At 48.3% G+C, this 22,260-nt stretch overlaps 1 protein-coding gene across 1 annotated transcript in view; it reads left to right on the forward strand.

Annotated features, from left to right (window-relative positions):
* The window catches only part of RAB4B (RAB4B, member RAS oncogene family), a 152,130-nt gene that overhangs the window by 122,843 nt on the left and 7,027 nt on the right, over positions 1–22,260 (forward strand). The window contains exons 6-7 of the mRNA XM_069208109.1: positions 8,442–8,537; positions 20,498–20,651. Of these exons, the coding sequence (XP_069064210.1) occupies positions 8,442–8,537; positions 20,498–20,613 (212 nt within the window). The 3' untranslated portion in view covers positions 20,614–20,651. The remainder of the gene's footprint in view (positions 1–8,441; positions 8,538–20,497; positions 20,652–22,260) is intronic.

Here is a 22,260-nt window from a genome sequence, read left to right on the forward strand (position 1 = left end):
ATCCCAGACAGCTAAACATTTCTGAAAAGCAGACAAAATTAGGAATTCAGCAAGGTGTAATTTGTGTAGATCCTTCAAGGTTTTGCTCCAGAAAGTAACAGCTAAAATAAAAAAATAAAAATGAAATTGGGGTGGAAAAAAAAGCCATTTCTCTCTCCGTTTTCTTCTATAACTTTTTCCAGCTATGGCAGATTTTTTAAAGCATTTACTGTTACATCTGATGAGCTCTTCTGGTTGTGGGGATATATAGGGCTTGTAGATTCATCAAGAACCCTAAGTACCCAGAGCCAATAAAGGAGCTGCACCTTGCAGTGGGTTTCATTGTATACCGTGTATACAGCAATTAATTTGGTGAAATATAAAGAGTGAAAAAAGGTATCAAGAAAACCTTTGTGTTTTCAAAATGGGCGCAAAATAAGGCGTTGAGAAGCAGTGGTTATTTGCACATCTCTGAATTCCGGGGTCCCCATACTAGCATGTGAATTACAGGGCATTTTTCAAATAGACCTCTTTTTTACACACTGTCTTACATTTGGATGAAAACAATGTAGAGAAAGACTAGGGGCAGTAACACATGTTCTGCTATTCTGTGTTCCCCCAAGTCTCCCAATATAAATGGTACCTCACTTGTGTGGGTAGGCCTAGTGCCCGCTACAGGAAACGCAACATGAACACATCACATTTTTACATCGAAATCTGATGTGTTTTTGGAAAGTTCCTAGCTGTGGATTTTGGCCTCTAGAGCAGCCGGCACCTAGGGAAACCTACCAAACCTGTGCATTTTTTAAAACAAGACACCTAGGGGAATTCAGAATGGGGTGACTTGTGGGGCTCTCACCTAGTTCTGTTTCCTAGAATCCTTTGCAACCTCAAAATTTGGCAAAAAAAACACTTTTTCCTCACATTTTGGTGACAGAAAGTTCTCGAATCTGAGAGGAGCCGCAAATTTCCTTCCACCCAGCATTCCCCCAAGTCTCCCGATAAAAATGGTACCTCACTTGTGTGGGTAGGCCTAGTGCTGGCAACAGGAAATGCCCCAAAACACAACATAGACACATCACATTTACCCCCCAAAAACGGACCTGTTTTTTTTTACAAAGTGCCTAGGTGCGGAGTTTGGCCTCTAACTCATCCGGCACCTAGGAAAACCTAGCAAGCCTGGACATTTCTGAAAACTAGACACCTAGGGGAACCCAGGATGGGGTAACTTGTGGCGCTCTCACCAGGTTCTGTTACCCAGAATCTTTATCTCAGTTGTGTGGGTAGGCCTAGTTCCCGTGACAGGAAATGCCCCAAAACACTACGAGGACACATCAAAATTATCAAATACAAAACTACCTGTTTTTGCTGAAGGGGGGGGGGGGGGGGGATTTAGCTGCGTTTTTGTTCCTGGGCTCAGCAGCCATCTAGGGAAACCTACCAAACCCAGACATTTCTGAAAACTAGACACCCGAAGGGGAGTCCAGGGAGGTGTGACTTGCGTGGATCCCCCAGTGTTTTCTTTCCCAGAATCCTCCGTAAACCTCAAATTTAGCTAAAACAAATCACATTTTTCCCGCATTTCTGTGTAGGATCACCGCACTGGCACAGATTTCCTACCACCCAACGTTCCCCTCAGTCTCCCTATAAAAATAAATGATACCTCACTTGCGTAGATGGACCCGAGTGCCTGTGACGTGGAAGAGCTAAAAACATGTTGAAATTGAGGGGGAACCAAAGCAGGTCCAAAAGGGCAGTTTGAAAAAAAAAAAACGTTTTTAGGCTGGCAGGTGGGGCAGAATTTTTATCGGTATAGATGCAGCAGTGCTGGATGGTAGGAATTTTGTGGATTCCTGCAGATTCCAGAAGGTTCCACCACAAAAATGTAGTGAAATTGTGTGATTTTAAGCAAAGTTGGAGGTTTGCAGGGCAATTTGGGTAATAAAATGGTGTGGGGTGCATGTGAAGCACACCACTCTAGACTCTCCCAGGTGTTTAGTTTTCAGATGTGACTAGGTCTTGTAGATTTTATTACATGGCAGCGTCCCAAAGTCCAAAAAGTGCAGCCCTCACCATTCCAAGTGGGACTATTTTGAGAGTTATAAAAGCTCTCATGGCCCAAATGTAAACCCCAAATAATCAAATGTCCTCTTGATTGCCGTTGGAATAAGATCTTTTAGTGTGCGGGGGGAGAGCTGAAAGACTGTTACCCCCTTTAGTTGGGGTAGGGGCATAACCAGGTTCATAGTGGTTGGTAGCCACCACCCACTATTTTCTTTTAATTCCCTGGCATCTAGTAGGCTTTCTGCCCACTTCCCCTGGGGGAGTGGATTTGGGGTAATTGCCCCATCTGACCACCGGTGGGCAGAACATCTTTGTCCCCATTTATTTGGGGTGGGGGTATGACCTCATCAGATGTCACTGGGGGGGGCGGTGAGGTCCGGGGGTGGAAGGGAAAGTAATTCCCCTTCCATCCCTGCCCATGAGAGGGGGGTGGGAGGCCTAGTGCTCCCCCCGTGGGCCGGGTGCAGGACGAGGTGGTTACTTCTGTGGTGCCTGAGCGCCACGGCCGAGGGCGAAACCACCTCGTCCCAGCACCCGAGGAGTTAATAAAAGGTGCAGGAGCTGCCAGGAGATTATTTCGAATAGGTGCTGTGTTAGTAAATTACCCAGTTGGGCAAGGAGAGAGTTGATAGTTGGGTCATGGGATCTGGGCATTGGCCCTCATAGGGCCAAGCAGGCGAGCCTCTGAAGGAAGTCACACTTTGGTGCTTGGACATTAGCGGCAACACTCAGTTGAAGTGCCCTGGGAAGAAGGAAGACATGTATTGGATGTTAGTTGGTTCACTAATGACCCATCCAGAGGTTGAGATGAAATAAAAAAAAACAGAATGGACATTTACTTTGGTCTGAGCTAGATATGAAACCCCAGAAAGTGTTCAGTTTAGTTCTATGGAGGCTGATTTTCACAAGGTTCTCAGATTCCGCGAAAAAGAACAATATCACAGATTGCATGGTGCAGATTGTTCGTTAACTCTTTGGATTCTATTCCTGCACCCGATGTGACTATTAAGCATGTTAACTTTGAGCTCTTCCCAGGGGAAGATGCCTTTAAATATTGCACCAATAGCTTATCGGAGTGACTTGGTCCAAGTAACGACCTGTCGGTCGCAGAGTTAAGCCGAAGGCCTTTTTATTACCTACTGACCTCGAGTCCTGAAGAAATTGCTCTAAATACATAGGCTAGTGGTTCCTGTCCTGGATCTGGGCTAGATGAAGCCTCCTTGAGTTTAGGGGGGAGGAGAGGAGAGGTGCAGAGTTGTGTGTGTGTGTGTGGGGGAAGGGTGGGGAGGGGAGTGAGCTACTGCTTAGAAAATTAAATAAAATTAACAGATTAATAAGGTGTATATAAATAAAGTGACTAAAAATACAATTGAGCCTTTTAAAATGTGCTGTAAATGTTAAGGAATTTGAAATTGGAGGCAAAATATAAAATTACTATCCTCAGATTGATTCGTGGGAGCAGTGCAGGTGCATCAAACAGAAAATTTAATGGCCTATGTGTGGCTTCATTTGATTTTAGAAACGCTTAAATCTTCCTATTAAAACTAAAATTGTTATTTCTATTTGTTTGCAAATAAAATTTGCTATATTTTGTGTACTGTACGTGTTTGATTAATGATTGTTTCTGTATGTTTTGTGTTTTATGGTTCAAATCATCTACAGTGTTTAAGCCGGCATACCTGGCTTCCAGTAATGATGAAGTGGGGGTCCCCAGATTCCAATAATTATTCAGTCTGGGTCCCCGGGTTCCAGTAATGATGAAGTGGGCGGGTCTGCAAAAGTCAAAAGGTTAAGAGTCACTTAAATAGTCAAGGAAACATACCAACCAATCCCTTATTGTGGTCTTAAAATGTTGAAATCACTTTAACAAGTAGAGGGGATGGTACTCGAATAAAACTGCAAGCGTTTCTCAGATTTGTGTTTAGATACCTACAGTTGGGGAACACACTTCTGTACTGAGCGAATGCTGCATTGAGTAACTCCCTTTTCTGTTAGTTTTCCACATAGATTCTGTGACAGTCATTTATTGATAAGCCTTGGTCCAGCACTTGTTGGCAGGGTGACACGGGTCGCTGAAAGAGTTACTGTCCTGCTCTAACCTTTAGTCCCCACCCCTTGCTTGCGGATTGATCACCAATGAAGCGAAGCCTGGAACGCAGTAACCTGATTTTTCACTGGCCCCTTATGTTATTCCCATGGGGTGTCTCCTAATTTTTTACGTGGATAACGTTTCCACTGCTGTAGTTTTGGGTCTTGATTTAATAATATTATAATAGGTGCCTGAGACGGGATCTAACCTTCTATGGTATCAACTAGACCTTGACATTGATGAGAATTTGACTCACTAGATCCCTAAATACGGTTATGCTATCCACCTCTGTACGTGGTACCTTGTAAAGCTTAGGTTTCTGGACGAGGTTTGTAGTTTCTGCTGACTGGACCTGATAAGAGGACTTTTGGGGTTGTTTTTGTCTCCGATGCTAGGATGGGGCTGATAACCAGAGGACATTGCCCTGCATCGGTGTGCAGCCTGAATAAGGAGTAGCTGGACTGCCTAGCGTAAAGAGGTACTCTCAGTCCTCTGAGTAAGAAGAATGATATGGCTCAAGAAGCCTCTGGGATCTGTAGTATAACAGGCCTAGGGCTGGATTACACTATCCAGAATACTTGTGCATTGAAGAACTGTAAGAGTGCCAGTTCTGTCCCCTCAGCCTGACTCACCTCTCCACACCTGCACACCCTCCTGCCTTACAGTCCGTAATCTGTTCATAGAACCACGAGCCAGCCATGAACAGGAAATGGGCCTAAAGAAAGTCACAGAATCCTCATCAGTCTTTGACTGCGAGAGCCTGTATCTTTGCTTTCTGGACCCAATAAGAAATGACTAGAAACATTGTTGTACAATTTACCAACCGTAACTGTAATATGTGTCTCCACATATTTTGACACCTTTGAGGGCCAACAGCGAGTCGATTTCTGACATCCTAGAGTGCTTCTATTTGGGATGCTTATTAGTACAGAGAAGTGTTCAGTAAATGCAGATTACTAGCAGCAGATCCCAGAGACATGAGTACACTAGACACCCATTCAGTGGAGAATACATATTTATCTACCAGTAAGACGCATCCTCCTCAGTGCTTCAGTGTTTCTGGATTCCCAGTATGCATTTGGGCGGTGGGCTACTGGAGTTTCGTGGCTGGAGCTGCAGTACCCATCGACACCAACAGCACAAAATACTCAAAATGAGGACAGAAACCTTACAACTCTGTTCCCATTCATTGGGAGCTTCTTGTAGAAATCTGGGATGCCCACAAAGGCCTCTGAAATCACACTCAACTGAAAGACATTGTGATCAGTGCACTCAATACAGCTTTTGCACTGCAGATATTTTGGTTTCTTACTCTATATTCCTCTGAGAACTAGATAATGTGTGTCCTATTTTGGCCCTAATATGTAGTACCATTGTTTGGTTCTCTTTAAGTCGACATTTCATCTGGCATTCTGTCCCCTTTAGTAAATGGAGGTTAGTTTTTAGTTCTGGCTGGCCAGACCTTGTGATTAACCTAAAAAGACCAGTCAGGAGTAGTACAGAGAGGGTTTTGGTTCCACCCACATGTTGGACAGGAGTACATGTTTGGAATGGGCAGAAGTTGTGTGCTTCCACAGAAACAATGCTTCCTCTTCACGCAGCTGTGAGTATTTTGTTTATCCAGCTGCCTGAGCAAGCAGCAGTATAGCTGTCTTGGCAAACGTGCCCATAGCTTCCCAGCCACCATGGGCAGCAGCCTTTTTGCGGCCAAGGGCACAGGTCCCTGAGACCAGGTGGGACAGGAATCCAGTGGTCAGATCAGTCCACCACCCCCTTGGTAGCCACTTCCTCCAAGCCTCTTTAGTCCACCATCAGACTATCATGGGCTTCTAGTGCAAAGCAGGCTATGCCATCACCTCCCCCACTGACGGTCAATGACACCAGACCATTGGGTACTTCAGACAGACCAAAAGGCTACTCCCTCCCCTTTGTGACAACCCCACCACCCATGCCATCCACTTACAATTGGCTGACCGAGGATCATCTCTCCTTGCTCCATCAAGAAGTGCTGGCTTTCTTGGCCAAGGGAGCAGGAGAGGATGCCTGCATCAGAAGTAGATTGTGGTTTTTATTCCTGCTTGTTTTTGGTACTAAATAAGTACAGAGGACTTTGTCCTACCCGGGAGCTGCACCTTCTAAACCTCTCCTTAAAAAAGAAGTTTAAAATGCTTTTGCTCAAGTTTTATCTGCCCTAGATTCGGAAGACTGGATGGTAGAGATGGACTTGCAGGACGCATCCACGTCCTGCCAGCCCACAGAGACCATTGGAGTTCACAGTGGGCCAAGAGCTCATTCATTTTTCTGTACTATGTTTCGGCCTTACCATCCCCCCTCGGGTGTTCACCAAGGTGATGGCGGTAGTCGCAGCTCATCTGCGGAGGTTGGGGATTTCAGGCTTCCCCTACGTCGACAGCTGTCTGTTCAAGGGTGGCTCGCCCCTGGTAGTTGTCATCCACTCTCAAACTGCAGTAAACCTCCTGCGCTCACTGGGGTTCACTGCCAACATGCTGAAGCCACACCTGACTCACTGTCAGACGCTTGTTTTCATCGGAGCTGTTCTGGACTGAATTTCGATAAGACCAATTTTGAGGCTGTTGGGTCTCATGGCCTCCTGCTAGTGATGCTTGCCCATTGGCATATGCGGGCTCTGCAGGGGGACCTGGTGGCCTAGTGGGTGCAGCATAAGGGGAGTCTCTGTCATGGTACAGATCTCGAGAGGGAACTGCAAAAGACCTGCAGTGATGGCTAACAAACTGCGATTGGCTTAGTGGCAGACCCCTCTCCCTTCCCCAGCCGGATCCAATGGTGGTGACAGATGCGTCACTCCGAGGCTGAGACGGCCACCTGGGAGAGGAGAGGACTCTGGTCTTCGGCATAGTCTGAGATAATTAAAAACCTGTTGGAGCTTCGGGCGATTCACTTGGCATTAAAATGCTTTCTTCCTTTGATCAAGGGAAGGCTGGTGCAGGTGTTCCCAGACAACACCATTTCCATGTGATACTGCCTCAAACAGGATGGGGTGGGGTAGAGGACGCTATGTCAAGAAGCCTTGCGCCTCTGGACGTGGCTGAAACAGGGCATTTCCCTGGTAGTTAACCACCTGGCGGTCTCTATGAACGTCCGAGTGGACAAACTACTTTGATCAGACAAAAGAGGGCAGCTCTTCTTGGGCTATGTAGAACCAAGAAAGATAAAGTTGTGCCGAAGCGTACCATCTTGTGATGGGATCACTGTGTTAGCACTCTGCATTCCTCTCATGGGCATGTCAGTTGGCCATGATTTCTTAGCCTGTACGCTCTTAATTTGTCTTTCATATGTTGTTGAGTTTGTTTGTGTTTTATTGTGCTTGTGTCAGAGGATTGATGCACTGAGTCAGTTGTGGATGCAGGAGTGCAAAGACGAGTGACAGTGCATATATAATAACTGAGTGCCTAAATCAATTAGTAAAACGAAAGGGATTTTCATTCTTAAGCCAGACCTGTTGGCATTGCCAGTGTTTAAGATATAGCTTTGATTACGTAGATTACCAAGTCACGCTCCATTTGATTTCCTAACCTGCAGCCACGCCGAGAGTAGGCCTTTGTTACTTTATGATGCTACCCATCTAAAACAAGGTTTGTAAAGGGAGTTTGGTCATCTTGCTCGACTCCTGGATACCAGTGTCAAATGATAGTACTCTGGTACTCCCTGCATGCGCCAGCCATCGGAGCTACATCACGTCTCATCCATGGCCTAAAGAAATATTCTGCGTTATTGGCACCGCTTGCCTGCCCACACATTTTGAAAACTGTCTGCATCATTTACGAAGTCATCAGACAGCACCCACACTTACCTTCCGGACAAGCTCTCCATTTCTGTTGGCTTTATCCACCCGCAGTAGCCAGGGCATAATAAGACTAGAGACAGTATAAGGAATGCAGCAGGCCTTTTCTACTAATGCACCAGGATCTGGAAGAACTTGTGGCTCCAGTTTAAGAAATGGTAAAGACACTACTTTTTAAAGAATGCTACATCTCAGTGCAGTAACAGTACAGTTATGCCCCCAAAATGCAGCTCTCTCTCCTAAGACTTGTTGACTGAATACCTGCTCTCTACTCGCTAAATAGCTCCGCTGCCTTTTGACTAGGTTCACGCTGAGCAAACGCCACATACAAACATTGTACCTGAAACCATGTTGTAATGATTTCCCTTGATCTATCTTCCCTCCTTCACGTCAAGGCCCATGACTGCTGCTGGCAGGAGTTAAGCCAGAGATGTCACAGATATATGCAGTGTTTGCTTACTTTAATCTCTGTTCTTTGCTTTGCAGAATTGATGTTTTTGGAGACTAGCGCTTTGAGTGGCGAAAACGTAGAAGAAGCCTTTTTAAAATGTGCAAGGACTATTTTGAATAAAATTGAATCTGGTATGTATGATACACTCTTCTGATCGGTTTCCTCCTGCACCACTGAGTGGGACTTGTAAAAGCCTATGAGATAAAGTGTGGAGGTTTTTGTTGGTACCTTGTCTGCCCTTTTGCAAACTGTTTTAGGGCTCCCTCCGTTACACCACTTTCTTTTAGGCACCACCTTTCCATCCGTAGTAGTTTCACCAGCCGTAAGCTCAATGTCCTGAACCTCGGAGTGGTAGTGAGCAGTATTTACTATTTAGCCAAGGACCCTGGCCCAGTGAAAGATTTAAAGCACACTGAAGGGGCACAGAGCAAACGTTGCCCCAGCTCAGGGCAATGCTTTTCTTGAGATACTGTGCTCCAATTTTAATGTAGCTGTTGCTAAGGAAATAGGGCTTTAGTTGGTAAAATAATTTAAGCCTCAAGGATGGCATAATCATACAGCTCTGATTTAAACTGGCTCAGTTGAACTGGGAATCAATTAATATGTAGCCACAGTTAAAATAACTCTATCTCGGCCGACTAGTGACTTGCCACTAGATGCATATGCTTTCCCCATGCACGTCCTCCCCGGCTGGTTTCAAGTGGGGCTGTGCACAGGCCCTGAAAGTGATTGGCGTCTCCCTAGCTTCTGTGTGGCTGTCTGAATGTGGCTACTGGTTGCCCCCTCAGAGTCTCGTCGCTCACAAGTGCATTCCTAAAGGCTGTCTGAAGCTGGTTTGTTGATGGGTTGCTGGCACCTTGTGGCTACTATCTGTTATTTTATTGTTTACATCTTTTTATTCATTTTAAACAGTACCACATACACTCACCTACATATTTAGGCTAGTGAGACACATATATGGGTAAAGGTAAAGGGGTGGAGAGAGGGCAAAGGGAGAGAAGGGGTGATCTCCACAACCAAGGAGAGGGGTATGGGGTAACAGGATGGTGTTAAGAACTGCTAGAGAGTGGTATCCTCCACCACTCTGGTGACCTCGCTGGTTAGTAGACAGGGTCTCTGGATTGGGTAACACGTGGTGTTAGGTTGAGGCTGGTCCTTCTCCGACTTTTTGGCTGGGGTCTGACATCAGCTGTGTGAGCCTAAGGGCATGGATATATTTCAGGCAAGAGAGTTCGTAAAAGTCTCATGAGAGAAATCGAAAGCAGGGGCCCTACATTTTGTCAAAGTGCGGCAGTTTTGGGCAGCCCCAGAGAAGGTGTCAGGTATCTGTGTTGCCACAGTCACACCAGCAGTCCTCTTTGCCTCCAAGCCTTCATTTTGGCACCCCTGTAGGTCTATAGTACCCATAACGCATTACTTTAAGCAGTGCTTCTTTGCCCACTACACTGGAGGAGATCCGTGCCCCGCAGAGGCATTGGTCCATTCTATGGGAGTGAAGGGTCGTTCCAGGTCCTCCTTCCATCATCTTTATGCTGGTGATTTGTTACTGTCCATCAGCTTATTCGAGAATGTATGTGGCTGAGAGCAGGTCTTCTCCAATAGGAATGAGACACTTTTCAAACTTAATTTGGGGTCTACATGCTGCACTGCGGATCTGGGGTTGGGTAATCCAGTAGTGTTTAATTGCAGTGTAGGGCCAGAAGTCCTCAGTTGGAAGCCTTCATTTGGCCTTTATATGTGGAAAGTCCATGAGGCCTGTATGGTCAAAGAGGCCTCCAATAAGACTTTTGCATTGCGCTATTTGCCAAGCATGGTAAGTGGAGCCTCACACGGCCAGGGGGAATTTGAGATTGCCAAGTACGGAGGTAAGGGGGGGAGGGGAGTTTTAAGAGGCCCCTGGAAACCATGACCTTGTCCATGCCTCCAATGTGACCCTCTCAATGGGTGAGATGTATACCTCGGGAGGCGGTGTTGCTTGAGGGCCCAAAGTACTTTCCATATGTGTATCCCAATGATGCCTTGGTCTATAAAGCACCAATAGTTCTCAGAGAGTGGCCGGTTCCATTCCATCATATGCCTCCAGACACCTGCGCTCTGCCTTGCTTTCCCCTGCACACGCCACCCGCATCTATTGCAGCACCTGCTGCAGTTGCGCCTTCTCCATCACAGTGAATGCGTGGAACGGCCTCCCTGTCCACCTAAGAACTTCTCCCTCCATCCAAAAATTCAGAAGAGGCCTCAAGATCTGGCTGTTCGAATGAGGACCCAGGCAGCATTCTCAGTGCCTGGATACGTTCACGGGTGATAAGTGCACTCTACAAATCCTTTTGATTGATTGATTGGTAGTTGAGCTGATAGATAGTAGTGAGTAAGGTGAGGGATGCCCAACCCTCTTTCCGCCACTGCCAGGTATACACCCAGTGTTTCACCCATGGGAAAGAGAACTGCCGCTTCAGGCACAGCTTATCCTGCTGGGGCCCAGTGACATTAAGGTCCTGTGATTCTGGATGTTTACCTTGAAGCCTGAGATGGTGCCAGACAGCTCGCGCTCACCTAGGAGGCCTGGCAGGTAGAATGAGGGCTGGGGGAGCGCTACCCTGAATGTGCTGTTTTATGTTCCTGGTGGCTGACAGTGATACCCTTAATCCGCCCATTTCCCCCAGTCCTCTCTGCTAATTGCCCCTATGTATAAGACGAACAGAAGGGGAAAGAGAGGGCAGCCATGACGAGTGCTTCTAGATGTCGCCACTTTTCTTCATGGTGTCAGTGAGGGTGACTGCATCTCCAAAGTGGTTGTAAAGGCTAGTGAGGCTAGGGGCCGGCTGAGGGCATGAGGTCTTACAAAGCTCGGTGGAAATCCATCTGACCCGAGAGCTTTTTCTGGTTTGGTGTATGCTTATGGTGGAGAAGACTTCATCCAGGCAGCTATGCGCCTCCAGCGAGAGTACCTTTGAGGGCGGCAAGTGTAAAATTGAAGTATTGTCATGGTACCTGTTGATCTTTGAATGCTTTAGTCGACTCAGGTATTTACAGGTCTGTATAGAAGCATTCATAGGTGTGTGCAATGTCCTAATCTTTGTATGGCTTATTCTCCTGTGCTGAGTGCATTTCTGTTATTCTATTCTTCTGGGTCTAAGCCAGCAATTTATGAGCAAAATGCTGTGCAGTTTTGTTACCTTTAGTGCAGATAAGGGCATAGTCAGTCTTGTCCGTATCTAGAGCCTTGAGCTGTTTTCTAGCCAGGATTAGTTGTCATTGCACTATGAGTGCCAAACTGCTTATGGGCCGATTCAAAATCTCATACTCCTCCTTCTGGGGAGGCACATTTCTCTTTCCATAATTCATTGAATCTGCTGAAATAGCTTTTAACATGCCTCTGATTGACGTGGTCAGTGTCCTGCAGTAGGGGTGGATTGGTGGGGGTGGGAGAGTGGAGATGTCTGGGGTGCACTGTGGAGGAAATCTTGGATTGTCTCATTAACCTCCTTAACAGTTGTGTTGTACATTAGGAGTTTATTGTTAAGGCACCAAGTCCGACAGGGAGCGTTCAGTTCTGGCACCTGAAAAGAAGTAGAAATGGGGTAAAGGTCTGAGAGAGCTGAGGTGCCCATCTGTCTGAACATTGGCAGTCAAAATGCGGTGCGAGTTCAAGAAGTAATCAATATAGGCATATGTCTGATGGACAGTGGAGAAAAAGAGTATTCACCATATGTGGGTTGTTGTGACCACCAGGCCTCCGTTAGTCCTGCCTCTATTAACCAGCATAACACCTCCTCTGTGAACGCCCATTTTTGTCGTAGTGTTGGGGCACATCTGTTTACACAAGTATGGGGCAGGAGGTTGAAATCTTCCCCTATTACAAGGTTGGCATCGGTGGATGTGGTGTCTAGACTGAAGGCATGAAGTAGAAAATGTTCCTTTTAATCACTTGGTGCGAACAGTGTAGCAAGTGTTAAAGTGTAGGAATGTCTGGAGAAGCGTACCAAAAAATGTTTCCCCAATAACTCTGCCTGTGTTCGGGGGACATTTCCCTGAAACCTAGTAGCAAGCAGGATAACTGCACCCACGGTCTTGCCTGGTCCTGAGGAGGAGTATGTGCCCTCATGTTTCTTGGTCGAAGGATGATATGTCTGCACCCCAGGCACCATGTTGTTGGTAGCATTGCTGTGGTAAAGTCCAGGACCTAGGGCTTGTTCCATTTGTCTGATGGTCTGGTGTGGTGGTGGGGGATTGAGGGAGAAGCGGGGGAGGTGTCGAGTCTGATTATTAAGGTTGTCAGTCGGAGTCCCATATGGGAGGGGCCAGCTGAAGCTGAAGCTGAAGTTGCTGGGGGAGAGCTGAGAGTTCTCAGTGTTTCTTCTCTGGTTTTCGTTTGAATGGGTTTCGTTTGAATGTGCGGCGTTCTGGCTTGCCAGCAGTCTGACGTGCTAGCAACCCCCAGGGTTGAATAAGCTCCGGCCAGGACCTCACTCTTCAGCCATGGTGCAAACCAAGCGTGTTTCATTACCCCACAAAGGTCAGGCATAATTGGTGGCCCCATTTGTATTTAATTCCTTTGTTACAGGGGAGAGTGGTGGCAGGTTTGTTCAAGCAGCATAGTTGGAGTCTGATTGGTGTTAAATATTGATCAAGCCAGATTTTCACTCCCTCAAATAAGATTAGACATTGATCGTGTGCTGCCACCTTGATAGCTTCATTTTGTCTATAGTGATGGACACAGATGAGAATGTCCTATGTGGTGTTGTGGCAGACCGCCTTCCCGCTCTGTGGGTACTCTCAGGAACAATGTTTTTCCCCTCCAGCTCATTGAGGATATAGCAAAAGAAACAGGTGATGTAGCCTTCTAGATGATCAGAGTCCCCATTTAGAGGGACACCCTTTATCCTGATGTTTGTCTTTTTTAACTTCTTTAATGTCGGTGGTGACCTCGTCACAGAGTGCTGAGATAAGGTCCCTTATTTTGCCAAACAGGGCTTCTGTAAACGCATCAGTGATGGGGCGTCTTAGTCTGCAGTATCTGACTCTGGGGTGTGTACCTCATGGGGAAATGCAGTCCTTCAGTGTTGCCTCGCTGGTCGATTTGGACTTTTTGAGGTGGCTTTAGTGAGCATGTCCTTTGGGTGGATTAACTTTTGGCCTGTTGCGTCATCATAGCTGCCAGAGGATTGTTTACGCGGAGGTCCCAGGGTGGTGGTGTTTATTATCTCTCCTTGGGAAGAGAGGCCCCCTTTATGGAAGTAGTGCGCTCTTCTCTTGGGTGTGCTTGATTGTGGCCATCATATCTCACTTCCGCCAGCTCGGTCTAGAAGGTCAAGCAGAGAGTAATCCATAAAGTTATTCGGTGGATTGGGTCAGCAGTTTGGGACCCCACAGTCTTGACGCCACCAAGGCATGTCCAGTGTGGTCCAAGGTTCAAGTGGCCGGTTGTTGCAGATTTGGTTGTAGACCGTGAATCACAGCTGAGGGGTATTGCTAGTTTGCGGTGCAAGCTGCTCCTCTCACAGGCCTTGTGCAGGCCCGACAGGAATGTTCAGTGGTACTGTGATGTGTCCCTTGTGTTTATCGCTCCGTGGGAGGCCTGTTGTTTCTGATGGGGCAATGAGCAAGACCAGTGTGGGTGCGCCTCTGGAGTGGGGGCGTTCTGCATTCTCCCTAGAAGCAAAGTCTGTGCCACGACTCGTCGGTCCCCAGGTTACAGGTGTGTCTGTTGTAGGCTTTCTCATTGGGTCAGGATGTATGGCTGCGGCGTGGCAGTTTCCCATCTGAGGATCAGCAGCAGGGGGGGGGGGTGGTTACCATGTGTTTTATGGTTGGCACTGTCCGCATGGGCACTGCAGCGTCAGGCAGGATGGGTGGGTGCAATTTGATGTATGTGGTGTTTCCAGTGAAGACACTGAGATTGTGCCCTGTCGGTCGCCCGTATGCATTGCCACATAGACTCTGGCTCAGCTAACATGTAGGCTGGTGACCCGGTCTCTCTGCCTCCAGAGGCTGAGTATGGACAGAGCTCTGGGTATGGCTGAGCTGGCACCCCTTCAGACAGTCCTGCAGCCGGCAGCTCCTCTGGTGAAATGCCACTGCCTAACTGAGCAGCCTCTGTGGTGGGCACCATCTTAGTAACCTGCCAAGCAGCGACCTCTGGTTTCCTGTGGCAAATTGGTAGGCTCAGACACCACCCTGTGGGTCCTTGTCTAATGCGCACTTTCTCCCACAGGTTGCGGAGTGCTGGATAGTCTGAGGTGGCTCCAATGTGCATGCTAGGAAAAATGGGCTTCGGAGATGGCTAAGCTGAAATGCTCCTACACGCCTGCCATCTTGGGCACTCCTTATGCGGCATCTGTTTTAAGAGTATTCTTAATATGGCCATTCTTTGACTCGCTTGTTGAATGTGGCTACTCCTGTCGTTTAATCTTGGTGCCTGACTTTCTTCTGCCGTGCTTGGCTAAATGCTGCCGCTTTGATTGGCACAGACCACGTGCTGGCTCTCTGTATGCCTTCTTTTACATGGCATCTGAGGATTTCTTCCAGAGCATGGCTCACTGTGATTACTTCCTTTATGGAACTTCTTTGTAACAGCGATGTTCTCTGATTGCTTCCATGCATGACTCAGATATCTGATAGAGACTCCTAGTTGCAGATTCCTTACCTTAGAATTTTCCCCACGCGTCAGACTGGATCCGGAGATTTTTCTTCGAGCAATACCCTTGCGCATCGGTAGGGGGCGTCTGTTGACTCTGCGGGCGTTGTTGGCGTCTTAGTCGCCGTGATGACGTCGGGAGTAGTACATAGACACCACCCTTGCGCAGTGACATCAGTTCTTTTCTTTCCATGCCAACCGCTGATCTGGGGAAGAGCTACCCTGGCTATTTTTTTGGCTGAATTCCACTGTTTTGTCAAGTTTTTCTGTGAAAATTTGTTGCGTCGAGGATGTCCCCGAAGAACGGTTTCAAGCCGTGTGAGGACTGTCATCGTGCAATGTTGGTGACAGATCCTCATCGGGTTTGTCTGTGGTGTCTCGAGCGCGACCATGACCCGAAGTCGTGCTCCGAGTGCCAGGCCATACACCCAAAGGCTTTGAGGGAGTGGTCCCTAAAGCTCCTGGCACTCGACTCCACGTAGGTCCCGGTCTCGCTCGAGAGGAAGCGCTCGAGATCGGTTGCGGAGTCATCATCACTTGTCTTCTTCCAAATACTCGGGTCAAGGTAAGAAGTCGAAGAAGTCCCATCGCTCTCCAACTTCGCCATGTCGCTCGGCCAACGTGACGCGGGGAGAGCGTCCACGAACAAGGCCTCCGTCCTCGGAGCCTGTGTCTGAGTCGGCTCCGCGCTTCCCCGAGTTTCACAGAGCCGGAGCAACCCCCGCCCAGCTTAGAGTTTTATGAGGCCATGCGCCTCATCTTTGGGCAATACTGCGCCTTCGAGCCCATGGGGTTCGGCTGAGAGACCTTCCCCGGCGCCTGGTCGTTTGTCTACTCTCCAGACGTCGGTTGTGGCCACTATCGACGTCAAGCCAACTTTTAACCCCGATGACCAACGCCGCCTTAGACTTCGATGGAGCCCATTTGCCCCAGGTCAGATTCGGACCCTTTTTCTTATGAGTACAAATATGGGGAGGGATTGGAGGGGTCCCTGGACCCTTATGAATACCAGGATGACCCTTCTATGGACTGGGCTCAGGAATTGCCATTAAATGAAGCCCTCACCGATGTCATTTTGGGTACCTGGTCCAAACCTAACACAAGTTTGGACTATGGCACGACACCATCGGCCCGCTCCGAACGACCCTAAATTCCTGTCCCAACACCCCACGCCTGAGAGTCTTGTTATCCAGGCATCCTCTTCTTCAGGCGCATTCCCTTCTACACCCCTGGATAGGGAATCCAAAAGACTGGAACAATTTGGCAAGAAGTTGTTTTCTTCCTCCAGTCTCGCGCTGCGGCCTGTCAACACCGCATGCCTTTTGGGCCCCTATACCCATTCTTTGGTGGATACGGTTGCGCAAATCCTGCCGCAGATACCGGAGGAGGTCCGTCCTATCGTCTCCCAAGCTGTGAACGATGGGAGGGATGAAGCAAAGTTCACAGTCCATTGTGGGCTGGACATGACCGACTCTCTGGGCAGATTGGTTGCCACGCCTGGTTGCGTACTTCTAGTTTTTCTGAGGATGTCAAACAGTCACTCATGGACATGCCCTTTGATGGCTCACGTCTCTTCTGAGACAAAGCGGACTCGGCCTTGGAGAGATTCAAGGATTCCCGGACTACGGCTTCTGCCCCTCGCCCCCCACAGTCAGCTTTTTGCCCTCTGTCGTGGCCACGGAAGGGGCTCCCTGTTGCGTCCTCCACCCAGCCTCCGAGCTGCCAACGCTGTTCAGCCTCTCCGTGGCCGGGGGCGCGGAATCCCATGTGGCCGTTGACCAGGGAACCAGAGGTCTGCCCACTCCACCTCTGCCCCCGCTGCAGCCTCCAAACCCTCCTAGTCCATCCCCTCACTCCCGTCCAGTTGGTGGCAGGATTCTTCAAGGAGAAATTCAAAATGCTGGCTCAGGTTCGGTCTGCCTTGGACTGAGGAGACTGGATGGTAGCATTGGACTTGCAGGACACTTATTTCCACATCCCCATCCTGCCTGCCCACAGACGTTACCTAATATTCGTGGTAGGTCACGAGCACTTTCAGTTTACTGTGCTCCCCTTCGGCCTTACCAGCGCCCCTCAGGTGTTCACGAAAGTGATGGCGGTGGTTGCAGCTCATCTGTGCAGGTTAGGGGTCTCTGTCTTCCCCTACCTCGATGACTGGCTGTTAAAGGCAGACTCACCCCAGAAAGTCATCTCCCACCTTCAGACTACGGCGAACCTCCTGCACACGCTGGGGTTCACTTTAAATGTGCCGAAGTCACACCTGACTCCCTCTCAGATGCTCCCTTTCATCAGAGCAGTTCTGGACACAGTGCAGTTTCGGGATTATCCTCCCGAAAAGCGAGTCCGAGACATTCAAGCTATGATTCCAATCTTTCAGCCTCGGTCATGGGTTTCGGTGAGACTGACTCTGAGGCTGCTGGGCCTCATGGCGTCCTGCTAGTAACACATGCCAGATGGCATATGCGGCTCTGCAGTGGGACCTGAAGTTCCAGTGGGCGCAGCATCAGGGGAATCTCTCCGACATGGTCCAGATCTTGGAGGGGACTGCGAAAGACATGCAGTGGTGGCTTTCAAATCTGCATTGGGTCCACGGCAGATCCCTCTCCCTTCCCCAACCAGATCTCTCTATAGTGACAGATGCACCACTTCTGGGTTGGGGTGGCCACAATGGGGAGGCAGAGATCAGAGGACTCTGGGCTCCATATCAATCTTCTGGAGCTCCGGGCGATCAGGCTTGCGTTGAAAGCATTCCTTCCCTCTTTCAAAGGGAAAGTGGTGCATGTGTTCACGGACAATACTACCGCCATGTGGTACTGCAACAAACAGGGCGAAGTAGGGTCCTGGACCCTTTGTCAGGAGGCACTACGCCTGTGGACATGGCTGGAACATCAGGGCATTACCCTGATGGTTCAACATCTGGCGGGCTCCCTCAATGCCAGAACAGACAAACTCAGCCATCAATGCACAGCAGATCATGAATGGCGTCTCCATCTTGAGGTGGTGCAAGGTCTCTTTCAGGAGTGGAGAGAGCCTTGGTTAGATCTGTTCGCCTCCACAGAGAACGCGCAATGTCAGCATTTGCGCGTTGGAGTTTCCAAGGCGCACTCGTTCGGAGACGCTTTTTGTCTTGAGTGGAACTCTGGCCTCCTTTTCGCCTATACCTCTTCTGCCCAGAGTTCTCAAGAAAATCAGGAACGACCGGGCCCAAGTCATCTTGGTGGCTCCGGACAGGGCACGGAGGGTATGGTATCCAGAGCTATTGAGCATGTCCATCAATCCTCCACTCAGACTGCCTCTTCGGGCGGATCTTCTGTCGCAGCAACAGGGGACGATTCTTCACCCGAACCTGTCCAACCTCCGCCTTCATGCGTGGAGATTGAGCAGCGACAGTTGACGGCTTTTACCCTCCCCCCCCCCCCCCCCCCCCCAAAGTCTGCAATCTTATCTTGGCAGCCAAGCGCCCATCAACCAAAACTGTATACGCCTGTCGTTGGAATAAATTTGTGGCATGGTGTACCAACAAATCTGTTGATCCCCTTTCTGCCTCTGTCCGGGGTTCTTCTGTTCATTCTTTCTTTGGCCCAGCAGGGCTCTGCTTTGGGCACCCTTTAAGGGTATTTATCTGCCATTTCGGCCTTTCTTAGGCTACCTGAGCAGCCCTCACTCTTTAAATCTCCTATTGTGAGTAGATTCCTAAAGGGATTCGCCCATTTATTTCCTCCCACGCCATTTATCATGCCTCAGTGGGACCTCAGTCTTGTACTTACTTATTGGATGTGTACTCCCTTTGAGCCAATGTATAATTGTCCCTTGCGGCTCCTCACCTTCAAAACTGTCTTTCTTGTGGCAATCACCTCTGCTCGCAGGGTGAGTGAGCTTCAGGCCCTTTCCTCAAAGCCTCCATACTTGTCTGTGCACCCTGACAAAGTAGTGTTGCACACTAAGGCTTCTTTCCTTCCTAAGGTGGTTACACCCTTTCATGTCGGCCAGTCCTTCACTCTGCCTACTTCCTACTCACCCCACATCCTTCCCATGAGGAGGAGACTCTACCGTCTGGACCCAAAAAGAGCGTTGGCATTCTACCTCAATCGTACTAAAGATTTTCGGGTGGACGATCAACTCTTTGTTGGGTATGTGGGTGCGAAAAAAGGGAAGGCAGTGCAAAAGCGTACGATCTCTCAATGGGTGCTTCTTTGCATCAAAATGTGTTACGCTATGGCCAAAAAGCAACCTCCTGAGGGCTTGCGTGCTCATTCCGTCAGAGCAACTGCTGCTTCCACTGTGTTAGCATGCGGAGTTCCTGTCCTTGATATCTGCCAGGCAGCTACGTGGGCGTCCCTGCACACGTTTGCCAAGCACTACTGTCTGGACAGTCAGGTCCGTTGGGACGGCTACTTTGGTCGTTAAGTCCAGCAGGACTTCCTAGTATGATCTTGGTTCGCAGCCCACTACCGAGGATGGCATTGGCTGGGTATCTATTCTAAGTTAAAGAAGCTGCAACTAGAAGTCTCTATCGGATGAACAAGTTACTTACCTTCGGTAACTACATATCTGGTAGAGACATATTCTAGTTCAGATTCCTCGCCGCCCACCCATCCTCCCCGCTTGCAAACTGATTACTAGGGACAGAGATTCCCCCTTTCAGATCCTTAGCTCTGGCGCACCAATCTCAGTGTTTTTAGCGGCTCTGCGCTTTTGGTGGAAGGTCGTTAAAAGAAACTGATGTCACTGCGAGAGGGCGGCGTCTATGTACTACTCCCGACATCATCACGGCGACCACGATGCCAACGACGCCTGCGGAGTCGACCGATACCACCTACTGACGCGCAAGGGTATTGCTCAAAGAAAAATCTCCGGTTCCAGTCTGAAGCCTGGGGGAAATTCTAAGGTAAGGAATCTGCAACTAGAATATGACTCTACCAGATATGTTGTTACCGAAGGTAAGTAACTTGAACATCTTGAGTTGTATATTTTGGTGTTGACTTTTCCACTTTGGTCTGTATTTCTGTCTTTGTGTGTGGGTTGCTCGGAAAGTTCCTTTCTGCAAGTATCTGCGTAATGTATGTCTTTGTGCATGTGGAAGTTTGAACTGCCTGTCTACCTGAATTTTTATGCTTTCCCCCGCTTTTCGTGCAGAAGCTCTGCAATTCATAATTGTTGCTATTTCAGGCCTATCTTTGTACATGTGGCAGCTAAGTCATTTCTTTTATGTTGTCTTCATTACATATTGCCCTACCCCTTGAAGTCTACTTTTTGTCTATAGTTGGGCTGAGCCTCCTCTTTCTGTGTGAAGTTAGGTATGTGCTAGACTAGTTTTGTGTTTTCATTGTGGGTTGAAACTGCACAGTACACGTGTGAGCTCATGTTATACCACAAACCTGCGTTGTATAGTATATCTGTATTTGAAGGCCTGTAAAGTATAAATATCATCACTAACTGCTTTTGACTTTACAGGGGAGCTTGACCCTGAAAGGATGGGCTCTGGAATTCAGTACGGCGACACCTCCTTGCGCCAGCTCCGACAGCCGCGTGGATCCCAGACACAGACCAGGCAGCAATGCAACTGTTAAGGGCTACCCAGATTGGCTGCAGAGGCCTCGTCTAGAAGGTAAGTTACCTACCAGTGACATTTGTTAGTCCTAACGTTCTACACTAGGGGTTCAAGAATAGGCTTCCACATGTACATTCACATAACTCTGTCTGGATAGTGACTCAGTGCTTTATGCCATCAAAAGCACAACAGATTGCTCTTTATTAATCAACGTAAGTTACCATGGTTCTTGAGTAGTGCGGTTGCGGTACTTGTTCAACATAGTAATTGCATTAATGAGCAGTAGAATGAAAGAGCTAACTGGGTTACATACCTGTGGCGTATTTCTTCCCTCAGTTTTGGTTGTTTGTCATAGCTATGTACTGATCTCTATCTGAATGTGGGAGACCTTTACTCGTCATGCGGATTAGGACAGTTCATGACCCAGGAGAACCAGATTCTGCCCTTTCTGCCATACTCGTTTGGATAACCCAATAGCTCTGTGGTTTACATCTTAGACACATAGCATGAAATTGTGAACATGGAACTTGCGTTTTCCGATGATGTGCTGTATTCTGATGGAATATTTATATTCTCATGTTGTAAGTGACAGTTGTGCCAAAGTGGAAGATCTTTGCACTTAAAGTAGATAGATTTGAAATGCATTAATCAAACAGGTTTGGGGAAAAATATTGTCATCTTTAAGGATGTCCCTCTCAATGAGGGACAAGTATAACTTCTTGAGTTGTTGCAGTCAGTTACGAGCAAGACCGGTGTGTGTTTTTATTATCTATTTTATTTAGTGATACTGCAAACCACAAGATAATAGCGTGCTTCTTTTCAAATTAGGTACTGCATACCTCATCCAGAAGTATCAGAACTATAACACGTAGTATTTAACTATGGTTGTAGAGCAATAGTTTAACTGTTTGATTGATTGAACTAATCCTATGGATACAATCAGGAATTTGTAAAGCGCACTACTCACCCGTGAGGGTCTCAAGGCGTTGAGGTGGGGGGGTAGGGGTGTGGTACTGCTACTGCTCGAACAGCCAGGTTTTGAGAAGTTTCCCGAAGGTAAGGAGGTCTTTGGTCTGGCGCAGGTGGGTGGGAAGAGTGTTCCACGTTTTGGCGGTGAGGTGCAAGAATGATTTACCGCCGGTGGTTGTTCTGCGGACGCGTGGAACGGTAGCGTGGGCGAGGTCGGCGGGCGGAGATGCCGGGTAGGGTGTAGGAGGAGAGCCGTCTGTTGAGGTATTGTGGTCTGGTGTTTTGCAGTGCTTTATGAACATAGGTGAGGAGTTTGAAGGTGATTCTCTGATTGACTGGGAGCCAGTGCACGTTTCTCAGGTGGTCTGTGATGTGGCAGTGGCGGGGGATGTCAAGGATGAGGCGTGCAGAGGCGTTCTGGTTGCGTTGCAGCCTCTTCTGGAGTTTGCCCGTGGTTCCTGCATAGAGGGCAGTTCAAAAGCTGGAGAAACAGACGAGTCTCGGGATGCTTCCTGAAAGCTAGAATTAAGGACTCTTTCATTACTGCGGGAAGTATTGAGTTTAAGGCAGAGAGGGATTCTTGCAGTGCAATTGTACTTTGTATTTTGGGAAACGTGAGTAGTAGGAGTGTACTACTTCATGCACCACTTGAGAGTGAGATTAGAACAGTTCGGTATAAGCAACACAGCTTGACTAG

This window comes from Pleurodeles waltl, chromosome 9 (assembly GCF_031143425.1).
Source record: "Pleurodeles waltl isolate 20211129_DDA chromosome 9, aPleWal1.hap1.20221129, whole genome shotgun sequence".
Classification (NCBI taxonomy): Eukaryota; Metazoa; Chordata; class Amphibia; order Caudata; family Salamandridae; genus Pleurodeles; species Pleurodeles waltl.